Source organism: Mastigoproctus giganteus, chromosome 7 (assembly GCF_048544385.1).
Source record: "Mastigoproctus giganteus isolate SK-2022 chromosome 7, ASM4854438v1, whole genome shotgun sequence".
In the NCBI taxonomy this organism is placed as follows: domain Eukaryota; kingdom Metazoa; phylum Arthropoda; class Arachnida; order Uropygi; family Thelyphonidae; genus Mastigoproctus; species Mastigoproctus giganteus.
In genome coordinates, this window is record NC_143581.1 from 186,329,654 (window position 1) to 186,353,106 (window position 23,453).

The 23,453-nt window shown below is 34.7% G+C and overlaps 1 protein-coding gene across 1 annotated transcript in view; it reads left to right on the forward strand.

Annotated features, from left to right (window-relative positions):
- The window catches only part of Not11 (CCR4-NOT transcription complex subunit 11), a 103,475-nt gene that overhangs the window by 68,763 nt on the left and 11,259 nt on the right, over window positions 1-23,453 (forward strand). The window contains exons 8-10 of the mRNA XM_090377247.1: window positions 409-618; window positions 10,197-10,276; window positions 21,000-21,069. Coding sequence (XP_090233373.1) covers window positions 409-618; window positions 10,197-10,276; window positions 21,000-21,069 — 360 coding nt within the window. The remainder of the gene's footprint in view (window positions 1-408; window positions 619-10,196; window positions 10,277-20,999; window positions 21,070-23,453) is intronic.

The following is a 23,453-nucleotide window of genomic DNA, read 5'->3' on the forward strand; positions in this document are numbered from 1 at the left end:
ACTTTCAAATTCAACCCTAATTCATGGCTTTTTTTTCAACAGTGACCTGTACTTGTTAAGTAATTCTGCTGGTCTCCTACTCTTAATATCATTAGTGCCAATGTGTACAACAATATCACCCTTTGTGCCCTTAAAAGATGATATCTGCTCTAAAACGTCATCAACCTTTGCTCCTGCAAATCATCTTATATTAGTAATATTAAACACTATGTAGTTTTTATTCTTTTGAGTATAATTTTTTAAGTACTGTTTTCTTTGTATTTTTTCATTATTTATTATTGAATTGAATATTTTATATAGGCATACCAAGTGATATACAAATCTGTTAATTAAATCAGTAAGTTAATATTTCAATGTTCATTCTTACAATTAATCATTTACATGAGGGAATTAATTTTATTTAATAAGTTAGTCTGGATGAACCCTACAGAACCAGGTAAACACAGGATATCATGGGATACTTCTATGTGTGCAAGTAATACTGCTGGGGTAGAAGCTAAGCGATTAATGGCCAAAGCATTTAAAGGCTCTCTTTCATTACAACAGCAGCGGCAACTATTATCAGAACTATCACAGGATCCAAAACTTGTTTATCATATTGGACTTACACCCACAAAGGTAAGAAATGTTGTGAGTGTATTGGGAGGAGGGGAGAGAGAATAAATAAACATGATTTTAGAACATAAATTCAGCCTCTTTAACAAAAATTAAAATTTAGGCCATCTCAGAAGGACTAGAGTAGTTCCCAGCCTTTAGTATATGCATTACTGTTGTGACATTGTACACAAGAGGAAATAAAACAAGTAATATTTGCCCAAGAAAAAAAAAATAAATGTTGGCACAGTTGTGTTTATTTGATTTTTGATACTCAAGTTAAAACAGGTTGTAGGTCCCAATACAGATTTGGATGTTTTCTAGTTGAAGACATCCGACTCTGTAAAACTATCTTGCCCCCCCCCCCCCCCCCAAAAAAAAAACCTGTATGCTCATCATTTGATGTACATTTGACTTTTTTTTTTTTTTTTGGACAATTTAAGGAAAAATTTAATGAAATAACATTAGTGTCAATTTTTCTGGTAATTAACATGTAATCTCCCAAGTTGCTAGAGTGTTACAAAAAAGTACTGTGAAATAAACACCATTAAGTATTGTATTACTGTATTTTACTGCACTTTGTTGTATAGTGACAGTGGAACCCAACTAAAGCTTATTTCAAGTCTGGAGTGCTTTCCAATATCCTCACCGAAGGTTCATGCACACTCTATTAATGTGTGGTATGCTCAGCATACTGATAGAAGGTGATGATAAGAAAATTCCTGGGACTTTCCTTTTCCCTGGTTTCTGCCATGTTGTAAAAATATTTTAACTGATGGCAAATACCATCAGATGGGGTAGTTAACTCCCTGGGTGGGTCTCATGCAAATGAAAAGTTTAGGTCAGTGTATGGTGTCCTTTATTTCTGAATTCTGTTAAATTATAGTTCATGAAAATAGTGTACTGTATATCCTTTTTATCCTTCAGTCTAGATAGTTGAAAACTGAAGTGCTATACTGGTACTTCAGTTTTCAACTATATACCATGAAGGATATGATTTCAGAAGATAACCTAAATGAAATTTCAGATGTGATAAATGAAATTTGAAAATAAGGTCACAGTGAAAAGCCATAGGATAGGCCAAAACATTGTCTGTAGTTTTGCCCAGTCATGATAGGATAAACTATGTGATGAAAGCTTTATGGATTAATGCAAGGCTTATGGGTGGGAAGGATGTTTTTCTCATCTTAGCTCATCCTAGTTAATAGAAGGAATTTATTTTGGATGGAATTCAATTGAATTGGAGAGGTGCAAGTGTATCTGTTGGTAAGCTTAGGGAAGTCCTTTCTAAGACTCAGGTTAAGGTTATTTACCAAGGTTGTATTTGAATCCTCCTTGAGAATATTTGTGTCATACATCGTAATTCCCTATACTTGAAAAGAGCCAATGAATTAGACATGATAATATTTAGCGGTTGTATGCCACAGGGAAAGTCTTGGATTAATCAAGGATATATTGGGGTAGTAAAAGTAAAAAAAAATACAAAAATACAAACTTCATGTGTTTATGATTCTTAGGACTGTTAATAAACCAGAACTTCTGATCAGATCAAGTATAACACTGATATTGTAGAAATAACTGAAATGTAGTGCATCTTGAGATCTGGAGGATCAAAGGCTGACACAAGTAATTATAGACCTGTGAGCTTAACTTCTGTTCCAGGAAAATTAATGGAGGCACTGGTTAAAGAAGCACTGCAGGATCATTTAGACAAGACTTCAGTTATAGCTCGGACACAGCATGGTTTTGTTAAGGGGAAGTCTTGCCTGACCAATTTGATTGGATACTATGATGCAGTCACAAAAGAACTGGATGCAGGGAATAGCTTTGATATTATATACTTGGATCTTAGAAAGGCTTTTGATACTGTTGCACATGGAAGATTGCTACACAAATTGGAGCAGTGTGACATTGGAGGCAAATTGCTGCTATGGATAAAGGGGTGGTTGAGGGGGAGAAGACAGAGAGTGGTAATCAATGGACACTGCTCAACGTGGACTAATGTTATTAGTGGAGTCCCTCAGGGCTCAGTGTTGGGTCCATTATTGTTTTCTGTATTTATAAATGATATTGATGATGGTATATCAAGCTTAATGTCCAAGTTTGCAGACGATACAAAGGTTGGCAGGGTTGTCAAGGACACTACTGGCACTATGCTGCTGCTACAGGATCTGGAAAGGTTGAGCAGATGGGCTGAGAGGTGGCAAATGAAGTTTAACATTGACAAATGTAAAGTACTACACATGGGAAACAGCAACCCCAAAGCAACGTATCAACTCTGTGGTACTACACTGACAGTGGTAGAGAATGAAAGGGACTTGGGGGTGGTTGTGCAGGCAGATATGAAGTTCTCTGAGCAGTGCAGACGGGCTGCAAGAGTAGCTCATGGAGCATTGTCAATGATATACAGGAATTTTTCCAGCAGGGATAAGGAGGTGATTATTCCCTTGTATAAGGCAATGGTCAGGCCACACCTAGAGTTCTGTATACAGGTCTGGATGCCTCATTTCAGGAGGATGTAGAGCTGCTGGAACGAGTACAGAGAAGGGCAACAAGATTAGTGAATGGAACAAAGGGGTGCTCTTACGAAGAAAGGCTTAAGTTTTGCAAATTACAGTGTCTGGAGACTAGGCACCAGCGAGGTGATCTGATAGAGGTGTATAAAGCCTTGAATGGTTTGAGCATGCTCAATGCTGATGGGATTCTTCCTCTAGCTCAGAATAATCACCTGAGAGGGAATAAATTCAAATTGAGGAAAGACAGATGTAGGATAGACGTGCGGAAATTTGCCTTTAGCCAGCGGGTGGTTGGTTGGTGGAACAGACTTCCATCCCTTGTAGTGGAGGTTGATAGCCTAAATAAGTTTAAGGCTCAGCTGGACAGGTATTTTGAATGAACAGAGGGGTGAAGTGGAAGTGGGTTTTTTTTTTTTTTTTTTTTGGCTGATGCTGCATAAGCTTGCTTTCTTGCATCAAATGCCTCTACTAATGCTAATGCTAATGGATGACAAATTTCATTACAGTGAGTATGGTGTGTTCAGGTGAGAGATAGGAGGGAGCACAGAAATGAGATAGGGCTGCTACTTATAGACATTGCTTGAAAAGGACAAAATGATTTCCAAGGCCTGATCCAGTCCAGATGGCTGTTGAGTCTGTAATGGTGAGAGATGACTAGTGGTAAAGGAAAAATGATATCAGGCATATGTTACACATGAAACAATTTTGAACAGTACAATAAAAATCTCTTTAGATTTTTATTTCCTCATAGATCGGATTTCTTGGACACCTAGTACATTTAGCAGAAGTAGTTTTGTGAATCAACTAGGTTACTGTTACTTATTTCAATATGTATACGTTGGGCATAGCCTCTTTCTGTATCTAGCTATGAGCAAATTAGGTGTGCCACTTAGTACATTGATCTCATATTGTGGAGGCACTTCACTACAAGTTGCCTTGGTATTGCACTACTCTAAATAAAAGTCACTGCTCTAATGGAGAAGTGTATTGCTTTTTATTTAAAGCGTATGTCACTACTTGGATCTGTGTTTCAACTTTTTTGCATTTATTTTAATCAAACTCAAAACTCCAATTCAAAACCTCAATTTATCTCCAGACTGACAAGTCTACCCAGACTTTAGTTTTATCTCTGATTGGAGTCTCATCAGCTGGCTGTTTGGCATTGTGAAGACCTGAGTAGTCCGGTGACAAGATATATTCACAATACGTGAGATGAGTGATAGTGCAGATGTAAGGTAGACCTAGTTAAATCTAGAGCAAAAGCCTCAAGCTATGAGAGCTATATAAAGTCATTGTACATAGCTAAGAGCAAACTGAATTTGCTGCTTAGTGGATTGATCTCATTGTGGAGGCACTCCACCACCACGAGTTGCCTTGGTATTGCATTGTTATTAAAAGGCACTGCTCCAATGGAGTAGTATATTGCTTTTTTATTTAAAGTGTACTTACTGTACCATCTTGCATCTCACATATTGTGAATGTCTTGTCACTGGGTTGCTCAGGTCTTGACATTGCCTACCTGTCCACCAATGAGAACTCAGTCAGAGTCAAAACCTGGGTTATCAGATTGACCAAAGTACATGCCACTATTCAGATTGACTGATTGGAGTCAGTTGACCTGGGTAGAGACATACGCTTTAAATAAAAACAAATTTGAAAATGAAATGCACAAGGCATAATTCTTATGGGTTTTGGTAATTAACTATATAGTATCGGTGTAAATACACCATAGTTAACCCATAAATTTGAACTACGTAAGTAGCATAGCAGGCATCGTTTTAATTGTATCTCATATTGGGGTTTCCTTCACAATGAGATAGTGGTATTGCACTACTTCAAATAAATAACGCTTCTCTAGTAGAGAAGTCTATTGTTATTTATTTTCAGAGGATACCACCACCCAGACGATTGTTTCGAAGCTATTGGGCTTCATCATCAGTGGGCGGGCAGGTACCCTGGTAATACAACATGCCATCCCGGTTACTGTTACTTATTTCAATAGTCTCTCTACTAGAGAAGCATTATTTATTTGAAGTAGTGCAATACTGCTATCTCGTTGTGAAGGCAACCACAATATGAGATACAATTAAAACGATGCCTTCTACGCTACTTACGTAGTTCAAATTTATGGGTTAACTATGGTGTATTTACACCGATACTATATAGTTTTTATTTATTTATTTTGTATGATGTGATCAATACAAGAAGGAACCAGTTTTTTCTTGCTTCCTTCGTGTATCGTGGCCGGGATATCCAACTAACCGGTTGGTTCGGCACCATCGTGATATCCAGCCCGAGGCGGGAATCGAACCCGCGACCTTTGGGTTGCCAGGCAGGCACTTTACCTACCCGGCTAGCCCGGTCGGCACTATATAGTTAATAAAAGGCAATGTATACTTGTCTCTCTTAGAGTGGTGCAATACGAAGGCAACTTGTGGTAAAGTGCTTTCACAATATGAGATCAGTGCATTAAGTAGAAAACCCAGTTTTCTCATAGCTATATACAGAAAGAGGTTATGCCTGACATGTACAGTGGTTTTGTATAGCTTTCTTATTTTGAGGCTTTTGTCCTAGACTTTACTATGTCTTATTTCAGTATATTAGAGAAAAAGTACAGGGAGTAGACTATCCTTGATCTAGTTCTTACCAGGGATCCCAATAGTATCAAATTATGAAAGTTCAGGAACTGACAGCAAGGAGTGATCATAATATCATAAAATGGGTATGAACCAGAGGAAGTTCAGTGTTTTAATTGCAGGAAGAGGGACTGTGGTATTAACTGAAATTGTTACAATATGTTATTTGTTATTAATGAATTATGAGAAGGATAAATCCCTTTAATAATGAAATATTTTAAGGGACTTATCCTGGAGGCCTAGACATTCATTCCAATTTTGAAGCACCACAAAAGAAATGGCAGAATGGATGACAAGAGACCTGTAAGATTAATTGATGCATGGATAGTTACATGCTATCACATGACACTGCTTCATGCAATAACTATAAGCAAATATGTAATAAAACCACTGATGGGATAAGACATGAAAATATTGTGTGAAAAATTTCAGATGTAGAGAGCTAAGAATGTGAGAAAAGATTTCTGCTGAATATTAATGCAGAAAAGTAGAGTAAGTTTGGTAAATCAGATCCTCCCCCACCACCACTCTTATGAGATTAAAATGGCGGTGTACTTGACAATCCAACCAAAATGGTTGCCAAGTTTAACAGGTATTTTGCATTGATCTTACAATTGAAATCACGTTGATACCATGATGGGAATAGTGAAATTGAGTTAAATTATTGTAAAATAAGTGACTTAACGATATCAGGGAAGTGGCTATCTGAAAAGTTGCTGAGAGAACATGGTGGATAGTGTACGGTGGACATGAGTAATTACAGGCCTGTAATTACTCATGTTCACCGTATAAAAAAGCATGGATAGTTCCATGGAAGATAATGGAATCACTGATTAAAGAAGTAATGAAGGACCATCTTGACAGGCATGCAATTACACTGCAATCACGTTGGATTTGTCAGGGGGTGGTCTTGTCTAACCGGCCTGATAGGTTACTATGATGCAATGACCAAGGAACTGAATGAACAAAGCTGAATGAACAAAGTAATTTGGATATCGTATACTTGGATTTTAGGAAGGCTTTTGATACTGTTGCATTTAAAAGACTACTGTACAAACTGGAGCAATATGGCAAGGGCAAGCAAGTTATTGCTATGGATAAAAGGATGGTTGAGTGGGAGAAGACAGAGATGGTAATCAGTGGATACTGCTCTTTGTGGACTAATGTTATTAGTGGAGTCCCCCAGGATTCAGTGCTGGGTCCATTGTTGTTTTCAATATTTATCAGTGATATTGATGAAAGTATATCAGGCTTAATGTGTAAGTTTGCAGATGATACAAAGGTTGGCAGGGTGGTTAATGACAGTCATCAGGGTGAGCTACTGTAACAAGATCTAGGAAAATTGGATCGATGGGCTGAGAAATGGCAGTTGAAGTTTAACATTAAGAAATGCAAGATACTGCACATGGGTAGGAGAGAATGAAAAAAAACATGGGGGTAATTGTGCAGTCAGACATGAAATTCTTTGGGCAGTGCAGACATGCTGCCAGGGACAGCTCATGGGTTTTTGTCAGTGATATACAGAAACTTTGCTAGCAGGGATGATAAGGAGATGATTATCCCTTTGTATAAGGCCGTGGTTGGGCTGCATCTTTTGAGTATTGTATACAGGAGGTCTGACTTTAGATCTGCTGGAACAGGTGCAGAGAAGGGCAATCAGATTGATGAAAGGAACAAAAGGGTGCTGTTACCTAGAAAGGCTTCAGTTTTCAAATTGCAGTGTCTCAAGATTAGGCACCTACAAGATCTGATTGAGGTGTTTAAAGCTTTGAATGGATTTAGTAAGCTGAATGTTAGTGGTATTCTTCCACTTGCTGAGACGACACAAATGAGGGGACATAAAGTCAAGTTGAGGAAAGATGGCTGTGAGATAGATTTGTGGAAGTTTGCTGTCAGGTGGTTGATTGTTGGAACAGGCTTCCCTCTGTTGTTATAGAAATGGGTGAGTTGAATAAATTCAAGGGAGAACAAGACAAATTCTTGGAGGGTACAGATGGGTGAACTGCATTTTTTTTTTTTTTTTTTTTTTTACTGATGCTATATAAGCTTGCTTTCTTACGTAATTTGCCGTTACTACGTGCATCTAGTTAAACTGAAAAGGCAGCAATTGAAAGCATCCAATGTTAGTAATTTTAATGATGTTGTCATTAATATCAGGGATTATTTCCTTGGCCTGGAGAAGTGCCAATGGCCCCCTATTCCATAAGGGATAAACCAAAGAAGTCATGGAAAATTATAGATCAGTGAGTTTGACTTTTGTGGTTGGTAAAATTATGAAATCTGTGGTTGAAGATGTAATACAGGACCATCTCAAGAAGAATGACACCTTAAATTGGTTTTGGGATGGCTTGGCAAAGGGAAGATATTACCTGACAAATCTGGTAATGTTTATAAAAAAGGAGTTAAAGGAAGTCAGATGCAGGAAACAACTTCGATATTATATATTGGGATTTTAGAAATGCTTTGATATAGTTCCTCTCGAGTAGTTGTTGTGTAAGTTAAAGTCAAGATAATAAGGGATGATCAGTTAGTGAATTTGAGGTTGGTTAAGGATAGGGGATGGGGTGGTCATAAATGAGATTCTGCAGAGTAGATTATAGTAGCAAGTAGGAATCCTGCTGGGATTAGTGCTCAGACCTTAATATAGTTAGTTGGAATTTTAAAAAAAATTCAGTGAATTTCTTCTTAATTTTGTTAAATAATACAGCAATAATAAACATAAACATTCAAGAGTAGTTTGCCATAATTGTTCAGTTAGCCAACTTATTACCCAGGAATAGCTTCTCTCAGTTTAGAAAACAGTAATGATTAATAAAGAACTTAAAGTTTATAAAACTAATATTAAAGATCAAACCATAAAAAAAAATCCCAGGTGGCAACAACACACCCACCAAACTTTACAGTTGGAATGGTACCCTCTCATAAATAATGTTCTCAGGGTATCTGCCAAACCGAAGCATGGCCATGGGATTGATTGGAAAACCATGTACTGCTAGTCATGACTTCATAACACAGATTTCAGTTGTTCCAAGGACCAAATGCAACAGGTTGTGCACCAGGCAATTCAGTGCTGGCATTGCTGAGATGTTTCTTTGGGTGCTGCAACTCTTCTCTAAAATCTGATGCTGTGCAGCTCCCTACATATTATTCTTGCAATAATATCATGAGCAATCCTGGCTTCCTAAATGCTTTGCTGAGAGAACTTCATGACAGAAAGGCATAAAAACAGACCAAGAGAAAAGTGGATAGATGTCATTAAGCAAGCATTAGAGAAAGAACTTGCTCTCTTGGCTCACAAATTTGATAAGAAATATGATAAACATGGAGGAGAGTAGTGAATGGAAAGCTAATCTTCCAGAAGAACATTTTCACCCACTTGGTGTATGAAATTTGGATAACAGTGATGAGATATAATATGCATTATGGTACTGTATTGATAGTCTGTACAAATTGAATGTATTTAGTGGGAATCTACGGTTGATACCTTTATCCATCGCATGGCAACACACATTTTTAGCATGTACCCTATAGGTATAATTTATAATTTTGTAATGAATTTTTTAAAAAATATTTTTAAAAAAATTTATTTTATTTTGATAATAATTTTTACTCTAGAGTTGGGCAATAAAGTCAGAATAAGAAAAATTAATATTTTAAAGCATTAATATACAAATATTTCATATTTACAAAATTTCAGTCTTGCAAAAAAAAAAATTTAAATTCACCTGCTGGTGCCTACATACTTTCAGAAAACTCATTCACAAAAGGGTTATTGTTTGATTTTGTTACACCTGATCACCTCATTTACTGCATTAAAAGCTAAGAGAAAAAGTTCAGACTGTTATAGATTAAAGTAACTTTAACAAAACTTAGAAGTTACATTATTAAAAATTTTTTGTGTAAATACACATGAAAAATTCTTTTGATTTTTCATATACAGTAAACTTTAATGATCTCATATACTTTATTTTTATTATATTATATAATATAATTTTTTTATTATATAATTTCATATACTTTAATGATCCTCAGTTTAACAAACTTTTCAAATAATGGACTGCATTCACTGAACCAGGCTTTTGTTCATATGGGACTCAGTGATGTAATAACTGCCTCTGTGTGATGGTTATTTACCATCACTTAAAATATTTTCATAATAAAGCAAATTTAACTCACAGCTAATGGAAAAGCTGTAGTAAAATATAATACTATATTTTAAAATATTATGTAATATTTAATGTGTTTTATTCCATAGTACAGCACTTTTTAATAACTTTCTAGCAACTTCAGCAGCTATGTGTATTTCACTCAAGTTTAACAAACAGTTAAATAGGCCTTATTTGCCATGTAATCCATTTAAGAGAGGTTGAGTTTATTTATTATTAAAGATTTTTTTTGTGTAAATATAAGTAAAAAATTCTTCAGGTTTTTTTTTATTTTTTTATTTCAGCTTCCTGATTTGGTTGAAAACAATCCATTGATTGCTATTGAAGTTCTTTTGAAACTTATGCAGTCAAGTCAGATCACAGAGTAAGTTCTGTTATAGTAAGTAGGGAAATTATTGAATAGACATTCAAATTGTAGTAGTTGAAACATTTTAGAATTAAATTAATAAAGAATAATTCTAAAATATAGTTAAAATAATAGGTATTGACAATTGGTTTCTCTATTCTCTATGGCATTCATAGAAAAACTAAACTCAAAATTGGTACCAGTGTTTATTGCCTAAAACAAGTCATTCCTATCTCTTACAATATGGATTGCTTTAACCTAATGTCATTAAATTAACTAATGTTGAATATGGTTGAAAAGTCACAAGACTGGGTATATTGTGGATAGTACCTTTACCTGCAGTATACCTAGATAATCTTTAATCATTAAAGATTATTTACATCTTTGCCTTCATCTTTAATGATTGTTATGGGCTGGTAAAATGACTATGAATACTAGAAAAGAGTGAAGTAATGGATAGAATTGAATCGATGGATGGAATTCAATTGTCAATCAATAAAGGGTATCAATAAAAGGTATTGTTCCCTAGTTCCAGTACAGTTTCTGTGCCTACCATAAAATGGTAGGCACAGTAATATTGTGCTTGATATTGTGAGATTGTTAGTATATAAAAGCAAATTGATGTAAGGAAGTCCAGGTATCTGTTCAGCCCTTCTTTTAATTTGTGTAAGCTCTCTGCTTCACAAGATTAAGTGAAAATTTCTTCCAATAGTTAATGACTCTTTGACTAAAAGCAAATTTTCTTTTTCAGTCTGTAACTGTGTCCTCTAGTGTATATCACCTTGGAAAGAAAGAAAGAAAAAAAAAACCTGTTATTTAATATACAATATATAAATGGATATTTTATACCTAAATTTCATAAATCACCTATTGCATTCAGATTCACATTATCATGTAGAGACAGTTATACTAAAGCTCCATGTAACATCCTAGAAAAATTACTGAAAACAATACTAAATAGCATAAATAAAAGTGTTATCATAAATAACAACGTACCTATTATAAATGCTATAAAAAATATAGCCGACCGGGCTAGCCAGGTGGGTAAAGTGCCTGCCTGGCAACCCAAAGATCGCGGGTTCGAATCCCGCCTCGGGCTTGGATCACAGTAAATTGCTAAAACTTTGGGAGGTGCATTATGGCCACAGAAGCCGCTGCGCCAACAACTAACAAAAAAATAAATAAATAAAGTCAAATAAAATAAAAAATATAACACAAATACAGGCAACCCCCGTATAACACGGTACTTCTACAACATGGTTTTGCTCTAACACGATTGATAAATTGTAGAAATCCTTGCACAACACACGTACTTATATAACACAGTTTCGCTCTAACACTGTTAGAGAATTTCAGTAAACCTTGCATAACAGGGTATTTTTGAGCTTTTGTGCTGGAAAAAACCCTGCTATTATGTTAGATGTAATTTTCAACATTTCCACTCTTTTTGAATCCCTGCTGTTGACTCGCTAGTCAAAAAAAAAAAATAAATAATAAAAAATATAAATAAATATTGAGAAATCACTGTATTTATTTTGTTGGGAAATCCCCATGTTATGTTCTGTGCTATTGAATTTGTGGAAAAATCTAGATTTCAAAGTTTTATTACTATTGGATTGCAACACCAGGCCATCCAAAAGATTTAAGGCATCCAAATGTTGAAGTTACATTCCTACCACCACAGTTGTACTAGGTTAATACAACTTTCATTCAGCCATTAGATCAAGGCATTATATCCACCTTTAAAACTCATTACATCAGAAAATCGTTACAATGGATTTTGGAAAAAATTGATTCTGAATCTATTGAAGTGATGGAGGCATGGAAACATTTTTCAATTGTGGACTGTATCAGAACCATAGCTTTATCGCTGAAAGAAGAAAAACAGTCAACATTAAATGTGTGTGGATAAATGTATGGCCAGAGTCAGTTCATTCAGGAAATATGGTTGAACCGGCAGAAAATGAAATCAGTGCAATAGTAGAACTTACTACGTCGGTAGGAGGGGAAGGTTTTGATATGACTACCGAAGCCCTTGTGGGTAGCACAATTGATAGAATCGCCCTCCTCCTCCCCACACTGGGTGGAAAAGAACTGAGTTTGAATCCTGTTGATGATGGGAAGAATTTTTATGGGTATTTTTTGCAATGTGGCTGAGTTAGTTGGGCGAGGGTAGCATGGTTTTTCTCCCGGAAACTTGGGTTTTTCATTCAGAAAAACAGAAAATCGACCTCAGGACACATGCAATTTATAAACAATATACACAGAGTAACGTGGCCTTAGTCACTGATGCTCCTAAAAAAATAAAAAAAGATATGATTACTAAAGACGTTCAAGAATTACTGGTAGAAAAAGAGGCTGGCAAACGGATTTGGTGGAAATGGCATTGGAGGTAAAACCAAATCAATTCAGAGGATGATAGTGCAGATGAAAATTCTAAACTTCCAAATTTTACAGTTAAAAGCATATGGGAAAGCATAAAGTTAGCGAGCAATTGGAATCTTATTTTTCGAATGCAAATTCTTGAATGAAAGGAGCCCAAGTTCAAAAGGGAGCTTCAAAAATGCTTAGTTCCATCCAATGAAATTCACAAAGATTTATCAAGCAAAAGCAGAGAAACCCAAATTACTGATGTTTTTAAACATGACATTTTATAAGAACCTAATTACTATGTTATATGAGTGTTACCTGTACAAACATTTGACTTTAATAGCTTATTCACAAGTATCAATCTCAACAATTTAAAAGAAGTTGTCAACAAACTATACATGGAACACAACAATGCCATAAACCTTGAATCAACCTACTGGGGATACCCTAATCAACTTATGTATTTTTAATAATTATGTATACGACAGAACCTCATTACACCTGTAAGTGAAAAGCACCCCTACGGGAAGTCCAGCATCCTGTATAATTGCAACCCTATACCTATGTGCGGCAGATAAAAACATTTCCAGATAACCTATTAATGTTCAGATACATATATGATCTGTGTGTATTTACTGTCCACATTTCATTTAGGATTACAGCAGACTATATCTAGAAGAACTTACACTGGTAAAAACTAATATCTCAAATACCATGGCAAATTACTTGGATCTCAAAATAGAAATATTCCACAATACTACAGATATAAGTGTATATAACAAAAGAGATACATTTAACTTCAGTGTGGTCTGCCTTACAAACTGGGAATCCAACATATCTTAATCAGTACATGCAAATATCATTCTATCCGAATATCTCAGGATTGCTTCCATTTGCAATAAAAGTACAACTTGTGTAGCAAACATTAAAACATTGCAAAATAAACTTGTCCATAATAATTTCCCTATCATCTGTCTGAAATACCACTTTAGGAAAGCTATAAATATAATAAACTTCAAAAAACTCCTTCCAGAACCCATTGCACCAATTTAACAACTAAAAATTACGGTGTCAGATTCATAGGTTCTAGAGCTATGTATATTATGTATATAGGATACACTTTTCTTCCTTGGTGTATTATGGCCTGGAAAACCTGTACTCATCGGCTAGCAAACTATAGTGTATCAATTATATGTATATCAATTTTTATTTAAATCTTAATTTTTATTATAGCATTACATATATACATAAACCACTTAAATTCATATAAAAGAGATGTAAATTCAGCTCATGGTCCTACTATAGGAATGGGCTTGCAATCCCGGGCTTACCCGAGCCTCACCTTATATCTTGCATCAGACTTTAAGCTGTCCTGTACTCTTTGTTCTTATTTCTCCGAAATTATTAGGGCAATCCGAGGATGTAGGAGAAACTACTTCTAAACATATTACAGTAAACCCTCGCTAATTCTATGCACAGTTGAATACTTTGAAAGATACACAGGATTTAGGAAGGCAGATGAGTAAGTCTCACTGCGTGCTGATTGACTGCACACAGAGAGAGAGGGAACATATGTTATATCATCTTGCATGTTGTTCATTATTATTGTTTACTCTGAGTCGGATGTTATTGCTTATATCACTTCATTTGCGTACTTCTCTATACGTATATACATATGTACATAAGTTAACATATTTTATATAATTATGGGTTCTAAAGAATTAAATAGTGAAATAAAGAAAACACTTCACTTTAATATCATTAACAAGCTCAAAGTGATAGAAAAACTTGAAAATGGTGTTCCTAGAAAAAAAAAATTGCTGAAGAATTTGGTATTTGCCAATGAGCTGTGTCAGATATTAAAAAACAAAATGAATCTGTAAAGACATTTCCTTTAAAATTTGATGTGGGGAGTGATAAAAGCAGCGTATCAAATAGACAGACATCAGAAAAGCCAAAAGAAGTGTTACTGGAAGAATCTGTATTTAAGTGGTATTCACAGCAATGATCAAGTGGTGTTGGCATGCGACGCCAGTGCCACCTGATAAATGTATAAAAAGACAATACAGTTATCCCTCCGTCGATGGATAAATGTATTGTCTTTTTATAACTTTTAGATAAAGGCTCTACAGTGATATTTTTTATTTATTTTCATCAGCACTACCTACTAAAATACATTAAATATTTCATTTATTTGTGTTCTAAGTTTTTTTCGTCTTTTAGGGCTATCTTTTGCTTCACTAATCTGGATTATCACTTAATCTGGATGACCTCTCCCACCCAGTTATTCCAGATTAGTGAAGGTTTACTGTACTATAATTTTGCCTTCGTGGAGTTCAGGTATTTTTATTCCTACTCCACTAGCTATTTATCCCACCTTGCTGTCGGCATGTTTCTTGTTGCATTAACTTAATATAAACTAATTGGCTATTTTCAGGCATTCTGTACTCATTTTACTGCTTCCAACACACAGGGGTCACCACATGGTAATTCTCACTAGAGGACCATACATTACACATAATAACATTTCATTTTTGACTACAGTTTGCACTACACGTGGTTCGTCTGCTTGGACACAGTAAATATGCCTTTTCCTACTTTAATTTCTAAACTTACACTGAGCAATGAGCACTTTGTAGTATTATTAAAAAATCTTTCTTATTGTATTATGGTTTAGATTCAATTATTTAGTAACCTCTAAATTTATTACTTGTTATATTACACCAAATTATATTTTTGGTATTCAACCTCAAAATTGATTTCGCCTTAGCACATATTGATCGTCACAGAAACAGAGAACCCCTTATCACTGTTTTACTTTCAATTTGGGTGATTGAAATCAGATTGTTGGTAAACAATGATAAGTTTTGTATATTATCCTTTTGTATACTAACTTTTGTACATTATATTATCCTATATGTTTTCGATAAATCTATCGAAGTATATATCTTAATATGATTATCTTAACATGATTATCTTACTATAATCTTCTCCATAATATTATAAAAATAGTATATACAACACATTATGGAAGTAATGCATCCGTTGCCACTGCAAGTGCATTAGCCCATAAATACAGTTTATTAATGTCAGTATATTAATAATTGCTACTCATTAAATATATATATATATATATATATATATATATATATATATATATATATGAGAAATTTATTTTTATTTCAAACGATATAGCTTAAGATAAAGGTGTGTAACCATAACCATCAAAGGACACTAACAGTCTTAGTATATAGCGAAGTCATACAAATTCCAATATTAACAAAATAAACAATCAATATTACCATAATGTCATTACTGAATAAGGCTTACATTGAAAGGCATGTCAACTGGGGCTAGTGCCTCTCAATATATGCCATCAATAACAACATTAGCTATCTGTTTCTGCTAGTTACATGCCAGCCTCACCTTATTAATATATATTAAATATAGTATACATAATAGCTTTAAGATTAAATTTAAGTAGCTAAATGTGCTAATGTTACCAAATATTAAAATGAATCTCGCAAAATAAAATAGGAACAGCAGACTGGCAAAAAATATAACTGCTAGCCCTACAGATAGCCATACTCCTAAACATTAATGGAATATTTACACAAGTGTTTCTGTAGCAAAATGCACAGGTTGAAAGATTAGCAAGGGCATAAGCCCAAAAAACTAGGCAAAAGGAATAGGTAACAAGTATAGCAATAGCACCTCAATCTCCCTCGAATTACTCTAATAGAATTTGAGGCATACAATACAAGAGTTAGATAGTATATAGACGAAAGTAGAGGTAAAGACAGCAAACTACTTCGAAAAATTACTGGCAGTGTAAATCCCCGTCCCTTAGCAGGGTTTCTGGTAATCCGTTATATAAAGAAGCTTGTACTAATCCAGCTAAGATTAAAGGACTTAAATATAGAATTAAAGCCAAAATTAATAATAGAAAAGCAAGCCAATATTAAAGAACAAAGCAGAATTTTACCAGTATACCAGAGCTTACAAAATGTGGATAGACGCAAGCTTGCTGCATGAAGTGAAAGAAAGTTCAAAGCTCCCTCTACTGTCATATGCGATTATGGAAAAGGTATCCCCCAATTAAAAGCACTGTGGACATAAGCGACCTCTGGACAAGGCAAATGAAAAAAAAAAAAAATTTATTCCTTCCCATAGAACAACTATGGGTACAACTTTTTCAGAGTGTAAGACACAGATCAACAGTTCTATGGGAAGTGCCTAATATATACTTATATACATAAGCTTAAAATAAGACATCTTTTTAGTAAATCCCCAAATTCCTAACTATAGTATGAGGGCAAATATTATCATGCCATAAATTTATAGCAATATAAATAGCTCTACATAAATACTTAAATATGAATTTAAGAGGGAATCCATTTTTATTAAGCCTGTTAATAAATTCTGTCAGTGAAACTACAATATTATCGGGACTATTACATATTCTTATTAATCTTAATCCTTGCGATAGAATCATATTGCTATGAATTCTGTGGGAGATGTTTGAATGCCAATGTGTGAGACTGACTGTCTCAAATTCTAAATCTCTACATTTGTCATATACTTTATTAACTACTTTCTCAGTTGTAATTGTAATATCAATATCTAGAAATGTGAATGAAAACTCTCTTTATTAGTACATTCAAGCTCCAAATCCGTAGGGTAAAAAATAGCCATTTCTTTTGAACAAAATTGGCTCATTAATAGCGATAAGGTCATCAATATATCTATAAAGTATAGCACTGTTATTAAACTTACTTTCATAATGATGCAAATATAGATTGGCCACAATACATGAACTACATGCACCCATAGCTATACCTGTATGCTGTCTATATACTGCACTACCATTAACCGTGCAACTATTAAATAAATATAAGTCTATTAAATTATCCCAGTAAAACTTATCACATGAAATAACACTTCTATATGCATTATAATAAGGCGCCTCTGAAGCCAGGTGGGCAGGAGCAGTAGTGCGCAGCACACGCTTCTTGATTATACCGGGATTCGAGTCCATGCCCACCAAATACGGAGGATGCGGAAAGGTCAGGGAATGACCACCGCATATCCCGGAGCAATAATGCCTTAGTTGCTAATGCTCCTAAAAACCAAATAACAACAACAACAGCATATCCCCGGAGCAATATGGCCTTAGTTGCTAATGCTCCTAAAACCAAATAATAACAACAACAGCATTATAATAATCATTCAAAACCGTTTTTAAATTATCATGCGAAATACTTGTAAACAGATTTTTTAAATCATATGTACCGATATGCCTGATACCTGCAGTATTAGCATTCAGGTAATCCAAAATCTTATTATTATTTAAAATAATCTTAGAATCTCCCACCTTACCCAATACAATTTTTAACAAAGATTCTAGCTTTTTATGTGGTATTTCTACATAAGTATCTCTACATGAAGTTATAAACCTAAAAGCAACAGGGTACTTATGAAATTTAGGGATCCAATGCATATATGGAAACTTAGTGTTATAGCAGTTAAGTTTTAACCTTTTACGCATAGCAATCAGCCTTTTGCTGGTAATATTAGTATCCTCCATCCTGTATGCAGTACAGTTGTTAAGCTCTTTAGCTAAAGTAGCAGTATAAAACTTTTCACAAATAATACCATAGTTGTTGGCTTCTTTGTCAACCGTGGTTATAATAAATCTAGATTGCAAATCCAATAACTGCTGCTTAATTAACTTCAAGTTTTTTGGGCTTATGCCCTTGCTATTCTTTCTACCTATACATTTTGCTATGGAAACAGAAACACTTGTGTAAATATTTCATTAATGTTTAAGAGTATGGCTATCTGTAGGGCTAGCAGTTATATTTCTTGTCAGTCTGCCGTTCCTATTTTATTTTGCGAGATTCATTTTTATATTTGGTAACATTAGCACATTTAGCTACTTAAATTTAATCTTAAAGCTATTATGTACACTATATTTAATATATATTAATAATGTGAGGCTGCCATGTAACTAGCAGAAACAGATAGCTCATGTTGTTATTGATGTCATATATTGAGAGGCGCTAGCCCTAATTGATGTGCCTTTCAATGTAAGCATTATTCAGTAATGACATTATGGTAATATTGATTGTTTATTTTGTTAATATTGGAATTTGTATGACTTCGCTATGTATTGAGACTATTAGTGCCCTTTGTTGGTTATGGTTACACCTTTATCTTAAGCTATATTGTTTGAAATAAAAATAAATTTCTCGTATTTTTGCAGGCTTATGTAATGTTCAATCACTTCTGATGGCATTAATTTGTCCTGTCCTGAATTTATCAGTTTAAATTATCAAAAGTATTTGGATATTAGTGATAATATTTTTTTATATATATACATTCTGTTGAAAAAAGAAGTAAATGTGTTGGGTGAGCAATGTGGTTGGAAAGTGGGAGTTTTGTATCACTAGGAGGTTAAATTAACTTCAGAATTTGTATACAGATTATGTAAATCCTTATTTGTTAACTAATGTTAATTAACAAAAACAGTATACGCAACCATATACAGTGGGGCCCCAACATCCAATGGTAATTCGTTCCAACTCACAATATGTTGAAAATATTGTGAGTTGAAACCAATAATACATTGTTTTCCTGTAATACGTTCTAAACTATTGGCAGGCGACCCAACAACATATAAAATAGATATTTCTTACATGTTATACTTAAAAATGAGTGTTTTATAAAGATTATTTAATAAATAGTTATAAAACATCTTAAAAAAAAAAACAAACAATAAATTAGAATTTACCTTAGACTTGAAGTGGAAGGCTGATGAAATCAATAGTGACGTAGTGGTGGTGGAATTAGATCAGACGTCAGCTGTCTTTCAGTCTTTTGCTGCTACTGGCAGAGAAACTGTCAAAGGTTGACTGTTTTTGACGACTTTTTGTAGCTTTCCAAAGTAAAAAATGACCGTTTTCCCTTTTGCACATCATGAGTTCATTGTTTTCAATGTTGGGGTGTTTTTTTTTTTTTTTTTTTTTACCACTTCTCTTAAATGCTCCAACAAGAAATGACAGTCTTCATCTTACATGTTTTGGGTGTCCTCTTTCTCTGCAGTGTCACTCTTCATAATTTTCTCCAACTCTTGTAGCTCCTCTGTTGTTAGCTTATGCCCATGAGAGTCAGTAAAGTCCTCCACATCCTCTTCGTCAACCTCCAGACCCATTGATTTACCAAGAGTGACAGTATCATTTGTCAAAGCACCATCATCTTGAAATCAGTCAAATTATGGACGATTAAAGGCCAGATGATTTTCATGGCTGAATTTAAGCATCTGGTGGAAGCATCATTCCAAGAACTTATGATTAGCCTTACACAGTCCAAGATGTTGAACTTTGACCTCCAAAATCTTTGAGGGTGACAGCAATTTCAACAGAGGTCACTGCAAAGCAACTTGCAAACATTTTCTTGGTATAGATTTATTGAAGTTTGCAATGATTTCTGGTTCATTGGTTGAAGAAAAGGAGTGGTGTTGGATAGCAAAAATTTGACTTGCACAAAATCAAATTGTGCCTCAAGAGATTGAACAAGGTTGGGATCATGGCCTGGAGCATTAGCCAGCAGGAGCAGTGCCTTCACAGGAAGCTTATGTTTCTCAAGATAACTCTTCACTGAAGGACAGAAAACTTCATTTATTGAAGTGCTCATTTATTGAAGACATCTTGTAATCCAGGCCTTCTTATTGTTGCGCCAAAACACTCCCAGCATGCCTTTGTTGACGTTTTGTTGTATAAATACCCAAGGGATGTTAGAAAATCAGCAAAGGCTTCAGCCGAAGATCTCCAAAGGCATTGGCACCCAACAGGAGAGTGAGCCTATCTTCTATAGGCTTATGTCCAGGTAAACTAGCCTCATCTTTAGTGATGAACATTCTCCTGGGGATTTGCTTCCAGAAGAGGCCGGTTTCTTATAATTGACAAAAATACACTCTGCTTACACACTAGATAGGCACACCAAGCAGAAGATAAAGAAACTATTCGATATACTATAACATGCGGGAATGTTGTGTTGGACGATAACAAAGACGCTAATTGGTTGAGAATAATTGTACAAATGATGTTTTACGCGCCATGCTTCTGAAAATTTCCACCAATGCATCATTCCAGCTATATCGGAAAGCCATCAGTCCTTGCAAATACCATTGGTCCTTAAAATAAAAGATCGTATGGAAGGTGAATCGGTTCCTGAGAATATTGGGTGTCGATGTCATCGAAAGTCGAGGCTCCACTGTATAATGGTGTTTTATTTTGAATATTTATGTATTTTATTTATATATATATGTAAATAAAATTAATTCTGATAATTTCTCACATTATGTTAACAGGTACTTTTCAGTTTTAGTAAATATGGAAATGTCCCTTCATTCTATGGAAGTGGTCAACAGGTTAACAACTGTAAGTACTTTGAGTTTGTTTTTTCCCCCCAGTTTTCTTAGTTGTATTTTGTTTAAATACACTTAACTCACAGTTAATGTACAAAATGTGTCTGTTCCTGGAGAAAAACCTAACATAAATCGCCAACTCATGACTTGCCTAGATAAATTCCTGTAAAGTTACAAATACATTGATTTTTTTTTTTTTTTTTTTTTAAAGTAATATATGAATAAATACAGCTACTGTTCGTAACTGGTTTGAATGCATGTCTTAGTAAAATAATAGTTTTCATTTGATTCACCCTTGCACACATCAAACAGAATTCTGGTACAGAATGCTTTTGGATGATCTTGGTCACTGCACCATAATAACCTATGGTGTAGTGACCAAAAATAACCTATAATAATCTATGGTGCAGTGACCAAGAAGCTGGATTCAAAAAAGAATTTTGGTATCATATACTTGGATTTCAGGAGGGCTTTTGATACCGTTGCACATAAAACAGTGCTGCACAAACTGGAGCAATGTTGCTTTAAGTTACTGCCCTGGATAAAGGGATGGTTGAGTGGAAGAATACAGAGTGGTTATCAATGGGCACTGCTCTTTGTGGACTAATGTTGTTAGTGAAGTCCTCCAGGGTTCAGTGTTGGGCCCATCATTGTTTTCAATATTTATCAATGATACTGATGAAGGTATATCAGGCTTAAGTTTGCAGATGATACAAAGGTTGGCAGGGTGGTAAACGACAGTAATGACAGGATGCTACTTCAACAAGATGTGGAAAAATTAGGTCAATGGGCTGGGAAATGGCAGTTGAAGTTTAACATTTACAGTTGTAAGTTACTGCATATGGGTAACAATAAATCCTGAGTAATTTATCAGCTGTGTGGTGCTACATCAAGGTAATGGAAAATGAAAAATAACTGGGGGTAGTTGTACAGTCAAATATAAAATTCTCTGAGAAGTGCAGACATGCTGCCAGGACAGCTCATGGGATTTTGTCAATGATATACAGAAACTTTGCTAGCAGCAATAAGGAGGTGATTATCCCTTTGTACATAACCTTGGGTAGGCTGCATCTTGAGTACTGTACACAGGTCTGGAGGCCTCACTTTAGGAAGGATGTAGATCTGCTGGAACAGATGCAAAGAAGCTCAGTCAGATTGGTGAAGGGTGTTCGTACCGAAAAAGGCTTCAGTTCTGCAAATTTCAGCATCTGGAGACTAGGCACCTGTGTGGAGATTTGATTGAGGCATTTAAGACTGTCAGTGGATTGAGTAAGCTAATTGAGAAAACTAAATGTCTTCCTCTTGCTGAGACTACATACATGAAGGGCCATAAATGTCTTCCCCTGTGTGTGTGTGTGTGTTTTGGCTGATGCTATGAGAAGTTGCTTTCTTGTACCATTTGCCATAACTACTACTTATTGATTTCTAAGCACAGTTTTATTAACAGTATTGACCTACTTGTGTAAATTGATAATGAATTTTGCCTTTATAGTCAAAAAATAATTCAATTCTGGTTTTACTTTATTGATCTGTCATTCCAAATTTCTTTTTTTATTCTTGGGAGACAAGAAGACTTCCATTTAGAGGATTGACACTTTGTCTGCTGGCTGTAAAAGTAATTCTACATTTCTTCTCCTTTTTCTACTGTTTTTAGAAATCCAAGATTGGGATCACAAATTTTATCTCATTCTTTTGAAGTTCAGCTCTTGTTTCCATTTTATTTGCTGTTGAAAACTTGGAAACGAAGAAACTGCATAATATTTTCATGTTTAAAATATGTTATTATGGCTTGGAAACTTCCTCATAATTTCCATCTTAGAAGCTGTCTTTGATTAATGAACAACATGAATGAAGCATCAAAAGCATTAGGCTTGTTTGTCATTTGTTGACGTTCAAGGGCTCTTACACCTTGCATCGCTCTCAGTTATATCGTTTCTGTCTTTGATCTGATTGTATCATTCAAATATTTTGCCTCTTGAAAAACTTTCACCACACTTTAGCAATTTATTCTGCTACTTTTGAACCTGATTTCTTCAACAAAAGGAAAGTTTTTATAGAACTTTGTTCAAAAAATATTATTCTAAGAAACAAGAATACAAAATGATTGTACAGTAATACCCCGAAGTTACGCGATAGGTGGGTCCAACAAAAATCACTTAAGTCGAATTCGCGTAAGTCGGGGTACAACTTTGCATATAAATACATATAAATTTTGTTTAACTGGGACCAAGGACTAATAAAAACACTAGTTCAGAAGAAAAATATTTAATAAAATTGCAGTTTTTTATACATATGTATTTTGATGGCTTCATAAAATCTAACAAATTCGTCTGAAGACACAGTGCCTTCTTTTTTTCACGCAGAATTTCTTCGTAGCAAGCCAATAACTTTTTTATT